This window comes from Chroicocephalus ridibundus, chromosome 4, assembly GCF_963924245.1.
Source record: "Chroicocephalus ridibundus chromosome 4, bChrRid1.1, whole genome shotgun sequence".
Lineage (NCBI taxonomy): Eukaryota > Metazoa > Chordata > Aves > Charadriiformes > Laridae > Chroicocephalus > Chroicocephalus ridibundus.
Genome location: NC_086287.1, coordinates 22,342,346 through 22,359,775, shown reverse-complemented (window position 1 = coordinate 22,359,775; position 17,430 = coordinate 22,342,346). Strand labels below are relative to the sequence as shown.

Genomic DNA, 17,430 nt, shown 5'->3' with positions numbered 1-17,430 from the left:
CGTAGCATAGTGTCAGTCTGTAATTAACAGTAGATCAAATTACAATCCTCCTTTACTTTTGGTGGCTGTTGAATTCTTATTACAATTTAGGATGACATACACTGACAGCTCTTGAATGTCACTATCACGTATGCATGCCTGTTACCAGACTGTGGCAATCAAAGCAGTGGGTGCACCGTCATTTTAAAGTATACTGATAATTCTGTAATTTCATCAAGTGTGACCATTGTAAGCTTACAGCTATGTAAAGCTTCCAGATAACATTTTCCTAGAAATCTCTGTTGCTATGTGCAGACACAAAGAACCAAGCTGCCAATGTTATTAGAGATACGTAGGTAGCTGTGGATAGGTAGCTCCAAGCAACTGTTAGACAACAGTTAGAGACTAAGCTTCAAGAATGAACACATACCTCTGTTCCCCACATCTCCTACCCTTTCCACCTTTCCCAGGAGCAAAAAAATCTGAGCCCAGACCATGCTGCAAATTCAGGAAATTTCCAGCCTCTTCTACGTAACAACAGCCCCATATGAAAATTAAATTCTCAAGTACTCACTATGGAAACAGATCTGCCACGACTGTATTCTATGATCCAGGAGTAGTAGGGCGGTGAGCTGCCAGAAACTGCAGCGTAGCTCTGTATTACCCTCCTTACTGCTGCTGTATTAAAATGCAGCAGTTTCTAAGCTCACAGTGTCTGCCTTGGACATCTAAGCAGGCTCTTAGTTATTTAAAAATTATTTAAAGAAATGCATACCATCTTGATGACAGTAGCAAGTAATCAAACACAAAGCAACACACAAGCTGATCCAGTAGAAAGGACGTGAGACTATCACCTAGGTCTTTACTTCTATTCAGGATTCTGCCACTGACTTGCTGTTCAGTCTTGAACAAATAACCTTCCCTAGCCACAGCTTCTTTATCTACAAAATGAGGACTATGATAGCATTTTCTCTCCTCTGTTAAGTGATTAGACAGATCAAAAAAAAGCATAATCATAAGGAGCTGCAAGATACTACCTCTGGACATTCTCAATGAGTTTTTTTCTCATCTGCTCTGCTTGGATTGCAAACAGCCATGGCTCTAAAGAGTTAGTAGACCTTGTGACACCATCAAAAAATCTTCGTGCTTTGCTAGCACTGTGAGACTTCCTTTGGATGTGGATATATGACCTCCAAAGAGACTGGTTGCTAGGATACCGTTTCAGAGCCTCCGTTAGTGCCTCTCGCAGAGGATTCAAAGGATAAACGCTAATTTTCATGTGGAATCTGAGTAAATTTGTATGCAGCAGTGTGACAGCTTCAAGAGCAGTGGGAAAATTTTGAATGCCAAAACTCTCTTCAGTATTTTCACATTTCTGTGGACCAGGAGCTTCAATTTTTTCCAAAGTTTGCGCATATATTAATACTGCAGCATCAATCCCAACAGTCAAATACTGGAACAGTGCATAACAACCAACCAAGTTAACCAGCTGATTAGCATCATTGACCTGATCCTGATCAGAAACTGGTGTTTTACTTAAATAATCTTGCAGTGCATGCTCATACGTTTTACGAGCTTTCAAGACATTCACAGATAACACTTGTCCACTATACGGCACATATGGTCCACTTTCAGCCAATTTGGTCAATATATGAACAGCACGCGACGTAACTGCTCCTTCTAGACTTTCCAGTAGTTCCACTTCCAGCTGAGCATAAAGCAGACTGAGGCTGCAGAGCTGGGGACTCTTCAGTCCTCCTGTCCCTGCCGTGCCGAGAGCTGTGTCAAATACCTTCCTGGCATCATCGATGTTACCAAGCAGCCATTCTAAGTAGGCATACAGTTTCCAGAGAGAAAGGTGGTTTCGGTTGTCAGGTGCTTTAAGGAGATTCTTGGCCAACTTTTTACTCTTCCTCCCTTGCGCTTTCAGCTTCTTCTTCTTTTTTCTTTGGAGACACTGAAGTACCTGCAAGGGAGAATAAACAGAACGAATTTTGAGAGGGATGGGAGAAGAAAAAAACACCTCACAGCATTTTTTGATTTCATTACTATGTTTGTTTCCATATTGTTCTGTATTTCACCACCAGCCAGATTTGTTGCTACAGAGTACTGTAGGTTGTCACAACTGCCTGTTGTCAGCTCCCTCCAACGTAGCCAAATTACACAGTCTTATCATTCTTACCCCTGCCACTAAGTAATACAAAATTTCGCTCTTTTAAAAGGCCAACTGTTCAAATCAAGAGCTGCTAACCTATAACGGTTGAGAAAAGGAAAACAAATGATCCTGTCTGGCCAGATGCAGCTTTTAACTAGCACAATTAAACCTCCAAGTAGCTTTTCAGAGTGGGGAATGTGCTGACAGACAAATGTGGAGATTGGATGGGAAGATAACAGGAGGTCTTCTGGTCAGGTAGTGTTTGGGTAAAAGACAAGGAACTTCTCCGTAAGGAAACATAATACTAAACTTTCTGAAGCATTAGGAAGACAACCTGGACTCTCTTCCTTCTGTGGGCATGTATTAGAGCAGTTTTATTTAAATAAATACATATTCAAGTGACAAGGCGTTATTTCCTTCAATAACACTACAAATGTAACTTGTACAGGAAGTAGTAAGTTTCTTGATAAGGTGCTCATATCATGGTATTGGGGATTATGCACTTTGTAGAACAATTTGGTAGAAGTACTTGTCTGACTCACTTTGCTTTGGAAAAAAGGATCCATTTCTGTCTACCATACAACATACCATATAACAACATTTATCCAAGACTGCAAGAAAACTCATTATACGTATGCTACTGTGTAACATGTACTGAAGGAAAGGGTTTGGGCTTTTTTCCCCCCCCAGTGCAATCTTAAATGGCATTTCCTGATTTGAACACTTAGTCCTACAAGACTTAATTTTCATCAATATTTATTTTAATTAATATAAACATTAATACACAAGAAAGCCACACATCACAAAAGTGATTCTATGCAAATTCCTCATTACCTTAGATATTTCATACTGTAACCAACAAATGGACAGGTTACATTTCTCCTTTCCTGAAAACAGCAGGAACAGAACATGAAAAACATTCTGTACGAACTCCTCTCCTTCTTTATGGTGGCCTATGTGATGCCTCCGTCGCAGCATCGTGTCCATATGACCAATACTGTTGAATCCAGAAAGTGGAAAATGAACAGAAGTCAGTGGCTTTTCATCAGAAAGCACACTGTCAAAGATGTTATTTTCATCCATGGCAATATAGAGGTTGGAAGGAAAGAGTTTGCTTGTACATGGAACCCCCAGGAACTGCAAAAATGAGTAGAGTAGTTGACGTTGAAGATCTGGATTAGAAAGACGGATTAAAGATGGTCCAAGATCATCAAATAATACCTAAAAAAATCCAAATTAAAACAAACTCCATTAATTTATGCAATCAAATAAAATCAGCATTTATATAATTTATGTAATTGAAAAACCTTTTCAGGTCAATAAAGATTTGTTATTACTATTAAATGCTAACAGAATGTCATTCAGATTAAAACGAAACAAGTTAAACAGGTGATCTGTTCTTCTAGTCAGACTGTAAATTTGCTATCAAGAGATTTCTTTGCCCGGAATATCAGAGATCTTCACAAAAAACTTAAACAATGAAGCTATGAAAGATATTATTGTTTAGACCATTTAACACATTTTTATTTGAAAATCAATGTTTGATTAGACCTACCTCCTAAGAAGAAAAAAAACCAAATAAATCCAACTATCTGACTTGAAGGCAACAAAACCTTTGTTCATTTAATGCATATATCTTCTTAAACACAGATTTCTGTGACATTTCCACGTATAGATGAGAGAAATCACAGAACAGCAAATACAGACTATTTGCCTACAGCCCTTCCAAAGTTCACCAGGACCTTCCCATGGATTTCACTAGTTTCAGCACAAAACCTCAGGTAAATTTTGAATTCCAAACAATGAAAAGAATTTTTTCCAAATGAAGAAAAGGATTACTCTTCTAAAATATCCATTGGCAATGAATTCAAATGAAAGGATAATTCATCTTATCTCCCCTTGTTTTATTGTATCACAGTGACCTGTCTTTCTGGATCATCACAATCTTCTTCAGTTTCCTTTTTGGTTTTGTCTGGCCTCCAAGGTAACCAGTGCCTTGCTTCACGAGAATATTCAATATCCAACCAAATATGCCACTTGGGGAGAGTTTTATCCTTTATTTCTTGATCCTCATCTATCTCCTCTTCATCATCGTCATCATCTAAAACCAAATCAAGACACACCCACCACACCAAAATTATTAAAGAAAAATTAATCCACCAAATCCAAAGACCAGACTTGACACACAATTTAACTACTTTAAAAATGTAAGCAAACACAGTGTTAATAAAACAGACACAAGACAGAGCTGCAAATTTCCATGTCACAGTTCTCCATTTTGACACCAAGTCTGTAGGAGTAGGAGGTTTCCAAACTTCTTGAACCAGTGAATCAGTGTCAGGACTCAAGCTTTCTCACAGAGGAGAAAATAAAACACTGACAGGCTGTGGACCACTTTATGAGGTGCAGTTTGCAAGCAACAGACAAGAGTTAGTCACCTTTCTGTGCAACTTAGGTTCTTCATACCTCAACGCGCAACTGGAAACGTGCTCTATCAATACTCATGTGCATAAAACATTTTGAGAAAACCACTGTAGGTAACAAGTAACACTATAATGTTAAACATCATAAACCAAGCTTCGCAGCGTTGCTTTAAAATACCTGGCATTTTCAACATTTTAATTAATGTGCAATTCAGACAACCAACGTCGTTAAGCACACACAAAAGGAAGTGCTTAACCACATCTCACTTTTATGATGATCTTTCCAGACTGTTAGATGCAATTAGCATATTTTTCCTGTTACAGCAATATATTAATTCTGTGCTGAAATTGATAAGCACCTGTAGGCTAAGGGAAAGCTTGTAGAGATTTTTCAAATACCTTTTTCTTTCTTCTTGTTGTGGAAAAAAAAGTCCTCAAAATCTATAGTTACCTGCAGTATTTTTTTTGTACAAAAATCATGCCATTTCTATGCCACCTCCAAATTCTTCTTCCTGATGTTTGCCATTAAATAGGTGAAACACTCCCACTCCCAATTCTTAAACACAAACAGGTGGTGGCAAGATTTTTACTTTTTGTGATCTATAGCCTCTCCTTTAGTCAGCAACTCTGTGAAAAATGACATAATTTCCATGATCTAACCAAAATTTGGAAAAATTGACAGTTTTAGAGATTACACCCGATTATACATTAGATTTGAATTTTTGGGCTTGACACAAATGGGGAAAAGCACCGATATATGCTGGACCTGCCCAAGACTGGCAGTGGTCCTCTTCTCTATAATGAGTCTTCTCAATTTGTGGGCAAAATGTCTACAACCATCAGGAGTGGAACTGCTGACCTCAGTTAAGGAACAAGGAAATTCCATTTTAATCCAGGGACAAAGGAAGCACAGCATCATTTTCCAATTCCATTTTTTTACTAAAAGCAGGACAAAACTTGCTTCATTAGAGTTGCTACGACAGCAGGAGCAGCAAAAGCAGAGACAGCTCATCTTTGGTCAGACGCATTCCAGCCCCCTGCTTCCCTTCAAGATCTATCTGTTTGAGAAATAGTCCTTAAGGGAAGCATTGTGCACCAGAAGACAAGGTGGAACTAAGCAGCAGGAAGGTGTGTTTTCTGCATCCCTGCTTGCCCAGAAGCACTCCAGCCAAGTGAAGATGCAATTCCTTTGTTTTCTGCATCACAAAGAGCAAGGAGAGGTTTTCCTCCTATTTCTACTATATTATTTGCTATGAGACACTGAAATCTGATTCTAGAAACAGAATAATTAAGCTAGGAACCCTTAAGGCAACCAGCATCTAACACTGTAATTCCACCTGGTCTACCAATATGATGAAAGGCTCTTGAGGGAAGTAGCTTCTTTCAACTTTACATGGGCACGAGTCTAAACAAAGTACTCACACCTTTAGCCTTTTCATCGCAGAGTAGAGGATATGCCATCCTCTCCCTCAATTCTCATCCCTAGGAAGGACAACAATATTCCATAAACGATATCATACATAGAACACTCAACACATGCTTTTCCCTGTGAAGTGTGATATGGTTTATCTTAATCTTGGTAAGTATTTTTTTAAATTCATATGCAAAAACATGAGAAGAAACAATTTGTATCATTCTAACCAAAATGTTTAGAACACACAGATGTATAACTACACATACTGAAATAGACATACCAGGCTTAAGAGCAATCCAGCCACCCTTTTCTTGTTGGTGCATCCAGGCTTTCCAGCCTCTTGCTCCTTTTTCTCCAATTCGTGGTTCTCCACTATCCCAAAAGGGTTCAAAGAATTCCACCTGTTGTTTCGGATAGGGGGAACCAAAAGAAAACATACAGAAAAATAATTTTTGCTGTTGTACAAACACTTAGTCTGTACAAGGTCAGCTCAGGTTTTCCAGACTCTAAAATCATCTATCTGGGTGCAACTTCCGTAGCTAAAGACTTTGTTAGACACTGCTTAAGACTCAGCAGGAACAGCTAATTACTTCACTTACGCCTGTGGCATAGCAAGACTGTTGTCAGCTCTTCTCGTGAACACAAAGATAGTTTTTAAAAGGTATTAAAGCTTTAAAGAAAGCAAACGACTTTTGTGCCAAACGTCCTATACAGATCCTTCAAGGATAGGCAGCCAAAGTCCCCAAGATGTGGCTTTCAGAAAGCAAATCTCCTATCCTCCCCATCTTCCACGCGACCATGAAGAATTTGGCTAATAGAACAGAATTCAGACAATCATACACCTACGGTCAAATCAAAATATTACAGTTGGACATAAATATGACTGGACTGAGGACAAGAGGAAAAGATCAGTAAGGCGTTTCATGTCTCTGGTTGTTCAACAACTTCAGGGCACTTTCCAGTGAAATAGAAGTCCAGGGTTCTAGTTCTGACTTTGTCACTGCCTGCATGCAATCTGTCATCTTTAGATTCATCAATTCCTCCCCTGCTTTCTGTATACTTAGCTCTAATGACCATCTCCCTCCTATTACATGCTTCTACTGTGTACCAAACCTTGGCTTGGACATTGAGATATGACTGTTAATACAAATATTAACAATAAAATTTACTCTAAGAAAAATCAAGCATCAACGTATCAGAAAATGCAAGGCTTACAGCAACTGCAAAGCCTAATTCTGCTCCTCATGGATTTATTCTTTGCTCCAAGTGAGAAAGTGAACTGTGAAAACAGTACGGAAACAAGTAATTCAAGATTGAGTCATAATGCTTCTGTAAGAGGGCAGGATGTGTGATCAGCTGTAAATCTGGCATTTTCCTTTTTTCAAGAACTGTACTTTGCAAACTAAACACTGTCCTTTTAAACTGAGGTTCCTTTCCATCCTGCTTTCTTAAGAGTTTTTAAGCACATCAGATGATCTTGAGGTTTTTCGAGTGACTGAAAGTATAACTCAAGCTTTATCTGTTTAACTATACCAAATCTCCCATCCTGCATGATAATTATGATTGAACCCTAAACTTCTGGCTTTTTAGGAGGACACCCCTATTATTTGAACTACAAGACTGCTCCACCAGTGGGTAACAACATTAATCCAGAGAGCAAAAAAAAAAGAGCAGTCTCAGTAGTAGCTGCTGGGGAAGAAGATGAGGTAATAAAAGGAAAATTAATTTCTGTCCTCTACGGTAGCCCAGCTGCCTAACTGGTGGCCCTCCCCACCACTCACTGAAAAGGAAGCAGCTCCCAACAATTCAGTGGGATGATGCTACATTGGCAACAGCGCCCTCTGAATATTAACTTACTGATTAACATTGGGGTGCATGCCCAACATTTGCCTGAGCAAATTGAGCGAATAAGTGATTTAGTACTTTAACAGAATAAGCTGAATGGAATCTCAAGGGTCAAATAAAAGATACTTTAAAGCATGAAGGTGTTCCTAATGTAGCCAAAGAATTACAAAAAATGGTAACAGAGAACCTAAGAAATGTTCGCAAGAACTGTCTTGAACAGAAAGAGGTTATAGGTCCTATCAGCTTTCTCCAACAACAGTAACAAAACAACAGCAGTTTTGGGGAAAAGCAGCAGGGGAAGTGCTAACTAGACACAGACTTTGGTCAGCCAGCTCATTTTTTTCCATCTTTAATTAGAAAAAAAGAGGACATGAAACGACTGGTTATCACACTTCTATTACATACAACAGAAGCAGACATTTGGCATACAGTTCCAGAGGACCCACAAGCATTTTTCCAATGCAAGCACCACCTCGAAGAACGGCAAAGTAAGTTGTGATTAAAAATATTTCCCTATGCTCTTAAAAATTCATCAACATTTTTCTGTTACAGCATTCTCTGTAGTGCACACGCATATACATGCATTTAAACGGAAATTGCTACCTGTCCCCTTGTTGGCAGATCTTTTACACTGTCAGGTTTGAAGAAGGTGAAGTCAATCAGAGCCTGAAACAAAGACACTGCTTTCTCAGAATGGCCAGCCTGCCTCAGAAAGTGGCATTGCTGAACAAATATAGCTGTAAAGTAAAGAAGATAAAATTTTAGTATTTCAAATACATTTTGTTGCAAAGTATTTTATTACAGCCCACAAATACACAAAAGACGTGCTGTAGAGCATAATTGTTTTGGAACAGTATCAAAATCCAAAACACTCGGAGTAACTAGCATAAACGCATGTCAAAATTGTCGTAACTTAATTAACTTTAAACCTTGCACTTTAAATGCACCAAACCGATGACTTTTTATTCATGCCAAACATGCACTGTCCTTGTTGACGAATAAAACTTATACACAATGGTCCCAACTGCAGTTTATTCAACATCTGACAGACTGGGTCATAGCCCTCTTTGAAGATGCAGGGCATTATTATAATTCACACTGTAAGTGATTACAACACAAATCCTTTTTGCCTAATTTTTTCATGAGATGGTTACATTGGTAGTATGTTGGCAATATAACATTTTCATTCCAACTGTCATTCTCATTTTCTTTTCCTTTATATAAGAACTCAGTTAAGTGATGTACAGTCTTTTGGCCAAAGTATTACTGCTTGAAAGTAGAGAAGAGTCCTATCCCTTGCTCTTCAACAAATTATTTCTGTAATCATTGCCATATCCATACTGCACACTGAGCCTCAAGTCTCAGCTTAAAAAGGAAAGCAAAGCTCCAGATTTTCTATTCATATATTCTCAATGAGAGTCCTAATGGAAAGAGCTGAAGAAATAGCAGGTACTATAAACACCTCTACTACGAGGCAGTTCAAGGACATCTCACAGATATTCCACCACTCCAAATTACACTCAAGTCTTAACAAAACAATAGCTGTTCAAAAACCAAATTGCTTTGAATCATAATCTTAATTGGCTTGCACCCAAACCCCATACATCAAGGCTTAAATAAGTCACTGACAGTTTTGAAAACAGTTCTTCAAGAACTATTATTTCTTCACTAAATGCATTGGCTTTGGAGGGTTTTACACAATCAAAATATCTAAGTGCCTAGATACACACATGGGTAACAACATAGGTTCGCATCAATTGCTTCTAATGATCATCTTAGTTTTTAATACTAAGTAGCAAATGATTTACTCCTTTTTCTTGTATTTTGATTTACATCCGACGAGCACACGTAAAAATTTGAATTCAACTAGAACGCACAAACTAGGCATTTCATCTGATTTTTCCCACACAGTCAATGATTGTTTCTGATAATAAAGACTCTGAGATTTCTGAAGATATTTAAACAACAAAAAACTATGTTTAAGTATATAATAGAGCCTTCCAAAGTATTTTAACCAATTTAGGCACTTTTTTCATCAATTTTGGTATCTAAATGACACTGAAAAAGTTGTCCTTTCCTCGTTTCTCAGCTTCAAACAGAGGAAGTTTGATTAAAATAGTCTGAAGGTAGAGAATATCTCACCAGGACTTGCTGTCAAACTGGAAACAAAAATAAATTACAGCGTAAGATTTTCGGCATGACAAAAAAAACCCAACTATATTTGAAGAAATGCAAAGATCAGCATTTTCTTTGTGGCGAAAATCTGAAAACCACATGAATACATATTTAATTCAGTCCTTGATGCTAAGACACTTCTGCAGCTGAACTGACCTAAAAGATAAGGACGTTTCTCCCCAGCAAGTAGGTATAATTTGAAAGACAGGACTCCCTTTCCACAGCAAAATTTGAGAATGCTTGCCTTCATTTGCTTTACATTAGCAGATTCTAGTAAAATTAAAATATTACAAATTGCTATCTCAAAATTTATGTAAAAACTGATCTATAATTTTAAATAGATTTTAACCTTTCTTAAATTTCATGTTTAAAAAACCACCCACTTATTTCCAAGCAGATAGTACTGTGTACTGAACTGAACACTAGATGGCATAATCCACCACTATTTAAAATTAGCTCTTACACTTTGTCATTAGCAAAGGTCAAAGGTTGAAGATACAGGCCTACCATACACCTACACTGCCACGCACCTCATAATTAATTTGTAAAACTCTTTGTATATTTATCTTAATGAACAACTTGGTAATCTCCCTAATAAGTACACTGTCAGTTCAAATTCAACCCAAGAATTAGATAGTTGAGTCTCTTAAAAAAAAAAAAAAAATCTCAGATCAAGAAGTCTCCCCACTAGAAATTTCTCGACTCCGATCATTTGAATTCCAAAGAGGGAAAGACACCAAACCAAAACCCAAACCCTTCAACAGCATTCATAAACAAATCATTATAGTCTTAATATATTTTTCATGAAAAACATTCATTGTGGTTTGTGTACAAAGTGACTGAACAGTTGGAAATCAGAGACAGCAGAAGCAAATACAAACTATCAGGCAGTACAATATCCACCTGCCAGCACAGGATTTTTCCTTCACAGCACTTTTTCGAGTGCTTGATCCAAGATGAATTAACTGAAGACCATAAGACATCTGAATAACTGAAATCAATTTGTAAGCCAGAATCTTGATCTGTAAGTCCAGATTGGATATTGCATAAACATAGCATCATTGCTCAAACAGCAATTGCAGGACTTGAATAAAAATAGAGGTTCCTTGGCCTATGACACATATGAAGAAATGTGGACTGCTTCATAATAGTCTCCTCTAGACTTAAAACAAACTTAAAACAAATTTTTAAATGAAAAAAACAACAACCAAACAACAAAGATATTCATGGTGACAGTAGTATTTCCCCCTCCTCAGTGTATTCATAGATTAATAATCACAATGACTCTCCAAGGTAGAGAAGTAAAATTCAAATGGGATAGGTTAAGTCATTTAGCTCCAAATAAATTTAAAGCCCATACCAGAACTGAGCATGAACTCGTTTCTTCCCTGGATCTAGTCCAGCATCCTAACCATCTGACTAATTTTCCTTCCAGGGGTAATTATATAATAAATTATAAGTGGTAGTTATATGCATACAATAAATACAAAAGGCATGATCCAGTGGTATCACAGTTTAGAATTCTCCATCTAAGAACTGGGATGCTCAAGAAAATTTCACATCAGAATTCCCATGTCCCTTCTCTTTTCTGGATTAAAATAATTAACTATAAAACTTTTGAACAAGAGATAATTGGTTTTTTAAACAAGCCAACTTTTTTTTTTCTGTTTGTTAATAAACATTTTTCAAAGATAAAAGCACATCTTTCGGCTGTTGGCTGCAATTCTCCAGCCTTGACATTTGTACTGTAAACCACTCAAGCACATTAGACCTTACTGGATGTTATATCACAAACTCCCCTGGGGAAGAAACGCATCTGCTATACCCATATTTGGTTGGAATATCTGCTTTAATTCTCAGCTAAGAGATGAGGATGCCAGGCATTTTGAAGAGAATAAAAATTTCCTGCAATACACAGGAAAGTCTATTCTTACAGAGAATGTAGTCAGCTCCTATGAAGACCATTCTGACCATGACATGAAACAGAAAGAACCTTACCTAGCATAGCTTCTTCTGTACCAGGCAGGAGAGGATGTGATACCATGCTGCCGTCCTGTACAGCTGCCAACGTAGTCAAACATTTTCCATAGAGGCTATTGATTTTTGAAACAGAAAACGTAGTAAACTGACTTTGACAGAACAGGAGATATTTCTTCCACAGTTCTGGATTATTGGGATGTAAGAAAATTAGCTTCTGCCATTCTTTGATCAAAGCTGGTGGTTCCCAGAATTCTGTGCAAAGCTTCAACCTGGCGAGTTTCAGATCAACATTACTTGGATTGCTTTCAATTGCCCTCTCTAAAATAGCCAGTTTCTTTTCTAATATTAACTTCAGTGATTTTCTTCTTACTTCTTGCTCTCCCTTACTGGCGTAAGGGCTAGGTCCTCTCATTAATTCATCCTTAAAACAAAAAGAGAAATCATGACAACATTAGGAAGAATCATCACCAGAATCACGAGAAAAATGCTGACATTTATGAAGATGAATTAACTGCTCCTTCTTTACCAGCAGAAGATATTTAGTCCTAAACATATAATGCTCACCTATTTATTACTTATAATAAGCAACCAGGTCTATCAGAAAACATACCTGAAAAGAAACAAATTCCATCCATGCATTAATATCTCTTGGGTTTTCTCTAACTTTCTTGTTATGTTCTTCCACTTTTGTCATTAGAATGGAGTTAATGTTTATCCCAGGCTTTTGCATTGTTTGCTGCGTATTTACGGGCTCATGTTCTGCACCCTTGCACTCTTTTCCTTGTAGCCACCCTGTAGTTGATGGATCATAAATCCCAAGAGGATTTACCTCCGTTGTGTCAGAAAAATCATCAGTTTCCATTTGGAAAACTGGTATAAAAGCAGTTGAGTCAGACGGAGAACTTTTATTGCAAACAGGAATCCCATCTGTGTTCAGCATCTTCACATTGTTCTTTGTGAAGTAGCGCTCAGGTCGCCTCTGTAATTGCTTCTTTTTTGATGCAGAAGTGTCCCAAGTTATACACTGTTTCTTTGCATCTATTCCAAGACAGGACTCTCCTCTCCTCTTATATCTTAGAAGGAAAAATAAAATTAAATATCTTTCAAAATAAACGTTTGAAAAGATACCTCCATTTTTGAAATAAAGCATGGAAGAAGTACTTTAATTCAAACTGACCCAAATAATGTATGGGCAGACCTTCAAAAGTGGAAGAACTTCATAACTTTCTCCTTAATTAAGGCTTCAATTTCTACATTTTTTCAGTGCCATCACAACTTTTGTTATCATACTAAGCCTCCTCTGAGTTCAACAGTATCTTTCATACTCAGCAGAAGAAAAATTATTTTTCCTCCTATCATTTTAAGCCACGTAGACAAACTCAGAGTAAGAACAACAGACAGCATCATTTAAGGCTATTTAGATTAGATTATTTGAAACTCAAAAATCAGAAACCAGTGGTTCAGTCTAATAATATCTTTCTGTATCCCTAAGCCTCTATACATTTTATATGCCAAGAAGTGGGCGGGGAGGAGCTGAGGGAGAGGAAAGAGAGGCCAGGTTCATAAAGGCCACAATAATCCTATTGATTAAGAAAAGAAAATACCATCTTAAAATATGACCAAGAATGTAATTTCAGTGGCAGAGTGACGTGCAATGTTAAAATAACACTTTTCATCTCAAACAATGTCTGAGAATCCAAAGGTGGCAGAAAATTGGAATGAATTGTAACCAGGCAATTTTACTGCAAACATTTAAACACTACAAAAATAAAAACCATAAATCCTCCCTCCTCCACAAATAATTACTTTTTATATATTGTAAACACAATTTTCCTTGAGAACATCAACAAGTGAGTGTACATACATAATGCATGAGCTCAGCGTAAGTTCCTTTAGATTCTCCGTTAATGCAGGAAAATGTTCCGAAGGGTCATCATAGTACCAGTAACCCACAAAGGATGTTGGATATGCAATTTCATCAATACTCATTTGAAATGTAGCAACGCATAAGACAGATACCCTTTGGCACTATGTCTGGGTGATCTAAGACAGAATCTGTGTGCTAAGAAAGTACCTGTAAATTTTCTTTGCAAGGATATCAAACTACCCAAGTAAGTAAACCTCTTGACAAATCTACTACGAATTAATCAGTACCTTCATTTCCCTTTCAGACACAGAAACAGAACAGAGATCAAAAAGGGCACTCGCCCAAAGATCATCTACAACAGAATCCAAGATTTCTGACCTTAAAACCATGCTTTTGAATCTCCCCCATGCTGCCACCTCCGGATGACAGTTCTAAAAGTTCACATGCCTGCAGTCCACTATACAGAGAATGTTTTTAGAAAAAATGAAAATAATGCACTTTTTTCCCCCATTATTTCATGGCATCTTTTGCCCTCTTAAAATATTTCTGCCCAACGCAAAGTCAAATTTTGAAATCAACTATTCACTTATCTTATTTTCTTACCTTCTACATAAAAATTTCAGAGCCAAACTCAAGTTAATGAATCTTGAGATAGTGATTCTGTGATAGTTTGAATACCAATAGAAACCAACACATTGTACCTTGCTATGTCCCCTCGATACAGAGATTTGTAGGTCCAGTTTGCAGGGTCTGGTTTCTTGTCTATTCTGTAGGTTTCTGCTGTGAAAGCCTGGATATCATCAAGCCAAACAAAGCGACTGCTGGCAAGATTTGATGTTTTCTTATCTAGACTGAAGAAAAGGAGAAGTAGTATATTCTAAACATTTGTGCACGTATTCAGCATTTACAAAACCCAGGAAACATTGCATTTCTGTAGTTCATGATAATTTAACCTACTCAAAGTCATGGTACCTGATCCATTATTGCAAAGTCAGTCACACACTTGGAAAAAAGTAATTACAAATACACTAATAGGACTATCGAAACAAAACACAAACACTCCTCGCGCTTGCAAAAGTTGCATTTAGGACTATGGAAGGTAACAACCAGATCTAACCAAACAATTGCTTGGCAAACCATAATCTGAAAGCCATATATTACTACAGTTAAAATTTACTTTTGTTTTAGTAAAGATGCTACAATTAAGAGAAAGAGGATGATCTTTAAAAGGATTATGTTGATTAGCTGTAATCATACCCATGCATTTGATAAAACAGTGTGCAAAGTGGTTTATGAATTGCAGTTATACAAATATACTTAAGTGGAAATTGCCACGTGCCTCCAAACTGTAGACAACTATGAACTTCCAATCTGAATTCATATATAACCTAGTAAATAAGTTTTACGGTCTTGAGAAGCTTTGTAAAATTTCACAAGACCTATTGCATTTAAAGCGATTTTGTGGTTCAGGTTTCAAAACCAGTCACCTGAAAACTCAATATTCTCTCACTACCAACAATTTATGGAAAGAAGTGAAAATAGAGATCCTGAAAGAACTTCAACCTTTTCATTCGGGCAAAGCACTGGCTGGTTGGCCCAGTACAGCAAACAGCTGATGAACCAGGTTCAGCACATAAGCCCATTCCATCCAGCCCAGACACCCTCCCAGCAAACACAAGAGTGACTGGGCAGAGCACAATGGTCTTAGCATCCCAATGATTTTTATTGTGCATCCTCACAGCCAAGTAAGCCTTAGCCGACACAAGCCAACAACAGAGTCTTCATACGGAAGGTGAGTGTGGTTAGAGGCATCAGAGAATACCTCCAGTATCACTGCCATTCTTCCAAAGGGAAACAATGTTAAGATCCCTTGGCATAGACACATGCCCACAAGCTTCTGCTCTCAGCTCCTGGTTAATTTGCCTTGGGAAAATTAGTAAATTGGAGGAAGTCAAGGACTGCCTGGACAGCTGTAACAACAATTCCTCAATGTCACCAAATCCTCACTCTGTCCCAGGAGCAGCTGCAAGTGCTGTGAATTAGAGCCAGAGCTGCTGATGCTAAAGAAAAAAAAACAGGAACTAGGGAATCAAACTAGCAAACATGTTGAGAAACACGGAAAGGTGACTTACACAGCCAGTTAGATTGGGCCACTTTGAATTAAATGATCAAAACCCAACAGACTGAGAAAAGCACAGCTAGGTATGCCAAACTTGAACACTCAGTACATTCACAGAACCTCTTTTACTGCTTAAATATCACGCTAGTCACTAGATACCTATTTTATTTTTCCATAAAAAAATGACACCTCCACTAATTACACAGTACTTTAGAGCTCCTGGAATTAACAAAAAAGATCTCGCAAAACATTTTCAATTGTTCAAATACCCATCTAGGTGTACCATAAGCAAGAAGTATGAAGCACACAGCATTGAGCAATACATGGCTGGACATAAAAGAAATGTGAAATTGTTCAAGAAACTTTGTCTTAATATGAAAAAAGGGCAACGTTAACTCTGAGGAGGAAGTTATATTACAAGGCAAACACAGCTGTATATTAAGACTTTTGCACTAATTAAGAATAATGTTTAATGCAATCCCTCTCCAAGCTCTCCCAAAAGCGAACCTTGAACGGAAACAAGATGCTTACAAAAATTCAACATAAGCCTCTACATGTTTTTAAAAATATATTTCATTATCACCATACCATGCTTTGTTCTGCAGAACACTACTTCACAGAATGTTTTAGTCACAGTTTTTCAGATAAGATTAAACATGTGGCTCTAATTCTATTTTCATTGCTTTGAATGCAGGTTTAGTCATATACAGCTCAGAAAAAAATGACCCACCAGTAGTAAGAATTTCATTCATAAAGTTGAAAAGACAGCTCCAGGAACACAATGAATTTACATCTTGCATAGTATTAATAAATACATACTTTGCTGCTGCTTCCTTTTCGTGATTTCTGCCACTTCCTGTGGCTTTGTCCTTGATGTTCTTAGTGTCCAGGTCCGATTCACTGCTACTGGAGTCCCCTTTGGTTTTCTTTTTTGTCTTCTTATAGTGGTGATGTTTTTTCTTTTTCTTTTTCCTTTTCTTACTTGACTGTTTCAGACTCTCATCTGTATCACTTTCCCCTGACAACTCTGATCTTGAAGTAGTCCTGCTTGAAAACAAGCATATATATCTATATACCCCATGCATCTATGTAAAGAAATCCAACCATAATAAAGTTCAGAATCGTTTTACCCTTTACCTTTATTCTCCCTCTAGTTTTGTAGAGTAGAGTTAGCAGCAACACAGAGAATGAAAGTGATATAAATCTGCATTAAACAACAACTGCATTTATTTTTTCAGCTGCTGACATTACTGACAACCAGTCTTAAAGTTTTAATTGTCAAAGGCATTCTGATGTGTGATCTGTATAAATATACGTTACCATCACCAAATTAAATAAGATGGCTGAGCTGATAAAATTTCCTAACTTTGCCAAGACGATTTAAGACAAGCTAAAGGGACAAGAAATCTTTCCGGGTGACCCGCAAAAGAAAAAAGTCTGCACGTTTTTCCACGTATCTTTATGATTTACACA

The 17,430-nt window shown here is 37.4% G+C and overlaps 1 protein-coding gene across 1 annotated transcript in view; it reads right to left on the bottom strand.

Annotated features, from left to right (window-relative positions):
* Positions 1–17,430, bottom strand: part of NRDE2 (NRDE-2, necessary for RNA interference, domain containing) — a 37,202-nt gene that overhangs the window by 10,600 nt on the left and 9,172 nt on the right. Inside the window, exons 3-11 of the mRNA XM_063331756.1 lie at positions 16,777–17,001; positions 14,540–14,689; positions 12,582–13,044; positions 11,990–12,392; positions 8,420–8,553; positions 6,252–6,372; positions 4,057–4,235; positions 2,969–3,355; positions 1,017–1,945 (exon numbers count right to left, since the gene is read on the bottom strand). Coding sequence (XP_063187826.1) covers positions 1,017–1,945; positions 2,969–3,355; positions 4,057–4,235; positions 6,252–6,372; positions 8,420–8,553; positions 11,990–12,392; positions 12,582–13,044; positions 14,540–14,689; positions 16,777–17,001 — 2,991 coding nt within the window. The remainder of the gene's footprint in view (positions 1–1,016; positions 1,946–2,968; positions 3,356–4,056; positions 4,236–6,251; positions 6,373–8,419; positions 8,554–11,989; positions 12,393–12,581; positions 13,045–14,539; positions 14,690–16,776; positions 17,002–17,430) is intronic.